The sequence below is a fragment of the Rhagoletis pomonella genome, unplaced genomic scaffold (genome assembly GCF_013731165.1).
Source record: "Rhagoletis pomonella isolate Grant_MI unplaced genomic scaffold, Rhpom_1.0 Rhpom_scaffold_00008, whole genome shotgun sequence".
Classification (NCBI taxonomy): domain Eukaryota; kingdom Metazoa; phylum Arthropoda; class Insecta; order Diptera; family Tephritidae; genus Rhagoletis; species Rhagoletis pomonella.
Genome location: NW_023458562.1, coordinates 34006421 through 34013116, shown reverse-complemented (window position 1 = coordinate 34013116; position 6696 = coordinate 34006421). Strand labels below are relative to the sequence as shown.

General features: G+C 33.2%; 2 protein-coding genes across 2 annotated transcripts in view; one reads left to right on the top strand and one right to left on the bottom strand.

Moving 5' to 3' along the window:
• LOC118744657 overlaps positions 1-6696 on the bottom strand; it is a 50120-nt gene that overhangs the window by 40726 nt on the left and 2698 nt on the right. The gene's annotated exons all lie outside the window — the stretch shown is intronic.
• Positions 3664-6096, top strand: LOC118744661. The gene is made up of 5 exons (XM_036477824.1): positions 3664-3757; positions 4536-4628; positions 4700-4765; positions 5704-5757; positions 5814-6096. Exons 2-5 carry the CDS (start codon positions 4583-4585, stop codon positions 6014-6016), a joined length of 369 nt encoding a protein of 122 aa, XP_036333717.1. The 5' UTR covers positions 3664-3757; positions 4536-4582; the 3' UTR covers positions 6017-6096.

Below are 6696 nucleotides of genomic sequence, written 5' to 3'. Positions count from 1 at the left end.
GCACGTGAACGCCTAGGGCCATCTCAATCCAGCTATCTATAATCTATATGTCAACTTAAGCGCCGGCCGCTGTGGTGTAGTGGTTAGCAGTGCGCACTACCAAACCGTAGGGCCTAGGTTCAAGCCCTGGTCAAAGCAACATCGCAAAAAAAATTTAGAAAAAATGTTTTTTCTTAACAGCGGACGCCCCTCGGCAGGCAATGGCAAACCTGCGAGTGTAAAATACAATCACCGTTTGGAGTCGGCGTAAAACTGTAGCTCCCTCCGCTTTGTGTGACAACATCAAGGCGCACGCCACAAAGTGGAGGTGAAAGAACATACATATGTGTAAACGCCAATCTATTATTATTATTATTAAAAGATTGAAGTAACTGTAAACAGCACCAAGAGCGCTCGTCAAATGTCAAGTTCTACGAAGCAAAGGTCTGATCAAGTGAAATGATATTAGAGTTACGAATTCTATAGACTAGTTTAGTGACCCTCTTTTTTATTGTAATCTGTTTATTTATATCTATTTTTAATTACTTTTAAATAAATTTTTTTACTTTTTTATTTCATCGTTTTATTTATTTTTGTTTTCTATTTTAATTTGTTTCTAATTTTTATTTACCTTTTAATATTTATTTTTCTTAAATTTTTAATTTTTTCACAGTTTTTTTTCTTGAAGTTTTATATATATATTTTTTATTACTTTTGCCTATCTTCACATTTTATCTTTTGTATTTTTTACCTTAGAAATATTCCTTTCATGTTACCAGCGCATACAACGAAAAATAATTCCCAGGATAGCTGTTCTATTGACGTCAACCGCGTCCACAACACAAAACGCACACAGGAAGGACGCTCAAACGCTCAAAACACAGATGATGTTGGCAAAGAGAAGTAAAACAAAAGTTAAAAGCATACATACACACATAAACAAAAACGCCTACAACAACAGCTGTCTGCGCTAGGCAAATACAAATATAAACATTGGTTATAAATTCGACAGCAAACAGACTCTATTTGTTTTGTCAAAGGTACGTATGTACATATGTACATTAGGGTGGTCCAAAAATGCATGTGAAATAGTAAAGTCGCAATTTTTACGCCCTAGGATTGTTCTATATCGAAAAAAGTATACCCTTATGTTTTTATTTTGAAATCAAAAAATGTTTAGAGGTCGCTCAAAGTGCCCAAAGTTTTCCATGTATTTTATATGGGGAAAAACAACTTTTCGTAGAAATGGTTTAGAATAGTTAAAAATCAATATTTTTCTACCAGAAAACTCTGTTTATCTGCAGGAGATTCACAATAATAATACTCAATTCTTTTTTAACAATTTTTTCATGGAAACTATAATTTATAGGTCCGCCAAAAAACCCACAAAAACCCCGAAAAATGCAATGGGCGGACCAATAAAAAATCGTTAGTATTAACAAATGGTTAAATAAACAATTCGGTATTTTTATTGAAAAATCGAAAAAGATTGATTTTCAATAATTCTATGCCATTCCTACGAAAAGTTTTTTTCCCATATACAAATTAATGGAAAACCTTGAGCGCTTTGAGCGCCCTCTAAATATTTCTTGATTTCAAAATAAAAAAGGGTATACTTTTTTCGATATAGAACCATCCTAGGGGACCACCCTAAGATACATACTACATACATATGTACATGCCCTGCAGCAAAATTTAGGGACAGTCTGGCAAAGCGCTAGTTCCGCCCTACAAATTTCAGAACTGTCTCTGAACTACTGCAAAAGGGATGCAGAGCTGGACGGTTCAAACGCATGTGCTGCTTGTTGCGTTGTCATCAATAGGTTTGTTTTTTACATTTTCGGGCTAGTTTCGGGCAAATGGGCATAAGTACGGAATGCTCTCACAAAAGTACATAAACCGTCCAAAACCACGGGAACACAAAAACCCACTTTCATGCGCGAAACTAAACGCCAAATCGCAAAAAATTACAAGTTTAAGATTTGAGCAGCAGCGAACACAATAACTTTAATTTAATAGTTCACTTAATGTTTTCTCAATTATGAATCAAAGAAAAACAGTTAAATATATATGCACATATTTATTGGTTAAAATTTGAATGTTTTAAATTCTTACTCCGGCAGTTTTCACAAACTCGCCCGGAAAAATAGTCCGACTTCGGGCTAGTGAGAGGCAAAAATTACTCTCTCAAAGTGGTTCTCAACAGCCCGAGAACCAACCAAAGAGACACAAATTGGGCACTTTCGGGCACCCGCGGGCGAGCAAAAGAACGGACTAAATGTTATAGCGCTTTCACATCATGATGCAATAATGGCTTTGTTTCTTTTCTTTTCCAGCAGATAATTATCAGGAAGAAGAAGAATGAGAAAATTTAAAGAGTTTAGCTCACAGAGAGCGAAATTACGAAAAAGTAAAGAAACGCAAAACTAGCAGAAACTAGCAAGTAATCAGCTGATCGGTGTATTTGACTATTGAAAATATTTGGCGCGAATTTTTGTTTATCCATTTTGACAGCTGCTAGTTTCTGCTAGTAAAAATTTTACTAGCAGAAATTAGCAGGAGAGCCAAAAAAAGAAGAGCGTAAGAACGAGAGAGAGCTGCTAGTTTCTGCTATTTTTTTAGGTTAAGAAACGCTTTCCAGCAGAAATTAGTGATAATTTGTGATAATTATCTGTTAAGAAACAAAGCTAATACAAGGTGGTATCAGTTGTGACAGCTCGATTTGACACTGCCTTAGCTCAGTAGAATAAGAAGAAAAACGGGAAGAAATTAATCCCCGTTTGGGGGAAAAATATAGAATTTCGTATTTTCTTCTAAACAAAATTTGCTTTTTTATAGTATATTGGTCATGAAAAAAAATAAAATAAGATAAAATACTTTTTTAAGAAAACAAAATGTGTATACTGAGAAACAATAAAAAATATTCAACTATATTATTAGGCATAGAATTGTTAAAGAAGTAACACTGCTCACCGACCACATGTATTTCAATTGGCACTTTCCCATAAATGTCGCATACATGAAATCGGAGTGGATACATTAAAACGCCAAGACTGAAATTAAATTTATAAACAGGCACTCATATTTTAACATTTAATTTAACTTGTGAATGAATTCGAATTTTCAAATTTAAATATTTTTAAATCCCTTTTGCCTGGCACTGTGATACATATTGCAATTAACTGATGAATTAAGTTTAATATGAGTTTTTTAACACGTGGCAACTCTCATAAAGACAGTTCAGAAATAAATCCTTCTTAAATTCATTTCTATACTGTATACTGTCTTTCCGATAAAAAAAATAATTATCGAAATCGGTTCCCGGTTTAACTTTTTTCCAAAAACCTTCAGTTCCACTTTTCCGATCGCCAAGATTAAAACCCTTCTAATTCCTTATTACACTGTTACATAATGTTTTGCAGTCCTATTATAAGCTTAAGAGTTATTTGCACATTTTTGGAGAAATCGATCGCAATTTCAAGTCCCATCGTGATTCTACTGTTAACTTCACCTCAGGGAACAAAGGTTTTCTCTTTGTTTCCTTACTATATTACAGCTTAATAAACATCAAAGAAAATAAACCCAAGTCCTTTTCAAATCCATTTGAAATTAGAAAAGTTATAGCAATTTTATTAACGTATCGATATTACAGTGGAGTTGAATATTATTAAATGTGCAGCTGCACAAAATTATCGAAAATCGGCTTTCTCCAGCAACAGCTGTTTGCGCACATGTCTAGTAAAGCGTGCAGATAATTGAAAGCGAAAACAAGTGAAAAGTGATTAAACTTAATAATATTTTTAATAAAATGAGTAAGCGGAATATCAGAAGATTAATTAAAAGGCAGACCGACGTTTATATCGAAACGTTAAGTGCTGGTGAAGGTAGTGGGAATGTAACAGAATCTGTGGAAGAGCCAAGTGCGCAGTCAGCAATAGATGCGCAACCATTAGCTGAGGAGCTTGCGGAAGTAGGTGCAAATATATATAAAGAGAACAATTTGCGATCAAAATTAAAAGAGTGGTACATTAACAATAGACCATCGCGTAAGTGTTGCGATGATTTATTAAAAATATTAAAAAGTGAAAATTTAGATGTGCCTCAAAGCGCTGAGGGCCTTCTTGCAAGCTGCAGGCAACGTGCTTTAATTGAGATAGTTCCTCCCGGTCATTACTGTCACATAGGGGTCAAAAAACTGTTGGAACAGTTGGCTAGAGCTAGAGATATACGCGAGTCAATCCTTCTGGATGTAAATATTGACGGCTTACCCCCCTACACAGAAGTTCGCGTACACAGATTTGGCCAATTTTGCTTAGGATTGTTAATTTGGAAAATACTCCTATTTTACCTGTAGGAATTTACTTGGGCGCTAAGAAACCTGACTGTGTTGAAAGTTTTTTGTCTGCCTTTGTAGCCATCAGATGAAGAACAAATATTCAGCGTTAATGATATAGATGTTAAGTTGTTGGGTCTGCCACACGATGGCCGCTTACTCATGCTTCCAATCTTACATGGTTGTTGTTGAGTATTCAAGTATTTAACACCACTTTTCGCAGATTCGTTTTTTTAATAACAGAAATATATACAAAAGGATAAAATCGCAATGTCGTTTAAGAGGTTAAAAGTTCGTAGCGATCTGCTTCCGCAAGGTAAGTATTTTCAAAAATAAATGCATTTGAAACCCAATTAACATTTTTTTTTTATGTTATATTTACTACAGCTACCAATCCCACAAGTGAGTGCACCAGATGCGTTAATTTTCAAGAACAATTTAATGAAATTAAAGGTATGTATATACTCAAAAAAAATATATATATATATATATATACACTCCTCGTCATTTGACCCTTTTATTCCTTAGTATTTTCAGTTTTCCGTTTGTTTATTTATTATTCATTAATTTTTAAATGAATTAATTAAATAAAAATATAGCAAAATTTTCTAAAATCAACGCTATTTACGATCGCTTTAAACTGGCACTTTATTATACCAGAATAGAATGGGGTACTAACCTGCATACCGAATACTTTTTTTTAATATTATCAAGTTAACCACTGCAGATCATTAGTTTAGCGCACCCCTTTGTTGACATTCCTTGACATTTTTTAAATTCGTATAAAATTTTAAAATCGGATTTGCAGAATATTTTTAAACAAACCCTCAATATGACCAAAGTACAGTACAATTAACTCTATTGTAATTACAACAAATACTTTTAAATACTTGTTTCGGCAATAACAACAATTAACAATACTTGTTAAGACAACTACAATACTTTGCAAAACTCGCTAACACAATCGATCTCTGTTTTACAACTGCACTTTTTGGTGCGCTGTGGCAGCGGCCTTATATACTTGCACTCGAACTCATGGCAACTCTAGAACGTTGTGCCATCTATCGCACATTCTTTAATACTCTCGCTGTTCGCTGTATTCCACTTTACATTTCTTGCTGTCGAATATTCTACGCCTTTCGTCGGACATTTTCTTGTTGTTCGCTTCGCGTTGCCGCAGTATTCGCCACATTATGCTATATTTTTATAAAAAAAAGTAAATATTGCATAAACAAACGGAAATACTAAGGACTAAAAGGGTCAAATAAGGTCAAATGACGAGGAGTGTACGTAGGTATTTTTATTTGTTTGCATATCTATTTACTTCAGTATTTATATATTTATATATCTATCATTTTGTATATTTATTGACTCTTTATATTTCTCTTCAGAACGCGAAGAAAACTTGAAATTATCTATGTTAGACAAGTTGGAGCAAATCGAAAGTAATATGCATACATACCTGTGGAGAAAAACAAAATTACATTATTTTTCATTTTAGAAAACCACCTTTTACAAAACAAAGCTCTTATGACAGTTTTGGCAGAACATAAAATTTTAATCAGCAAGCTAATTCGCCAGGAATCTCTTGCTGCGCCCATTGGCGACCTCTTTCCAATTTGTACCGATGAAGCTTTAGCCGCCGTAGATGAAAAAATATTTCAGGACAACCGAGACATTTACGTAAGCATTGAATCTTACTAATGGTGTTTTCTTTTCTAGAGAAAATGGTGCCTTTTTACTGTCCTCTCCTAAGTATTTGTGCAAAATGTTTCGGTAGAAAAGAAAACAATTTTTTGAAGTTTGATTAATTTTGTTGCAATTTGTGCAAGCTTTGCAACTTTTGTTATTGTGGTTTCTGTTATAGATTGAATTATATTTTAAATGAAAATTATTAAAAATAAACAAATAAACATAATTTGCAAGCAATATGGTTTTGAATTTCGTTGCTAATTAGTTGAACGCATCTGTATGTAGATCGACCCATAATTTAAATGAAAATTATTAACAATAAATATATAAAGACAAGTTGCCAATGCATTGTTTTGAATTTTGCTGTTATTATTTTGACCGCAACTACTTACGTGAAGTATTCTATTGACGTGAAAAACTAATTTTAGTTACTTAACCAAAATATATTTTTTTAAGTAAAAGCCATATGAGTCCAGGTAAATTCAATCAAAACGTTTGCAATTCAGTTGAAATTTTGAAGAATTTTTGAGTAGAGTTTGAAAACGAAGTACAGACACTTTATGTTCCTATTTTTAAAGCACAGTTTGTATTAAGAAGTAAACTAGTGCAAACTAAATAGCTTTTTACAAATAAAATGAAGTATTATTTATTTACAAAATGGTATGCGTGCTTATTTAATTACAGTATTTAAA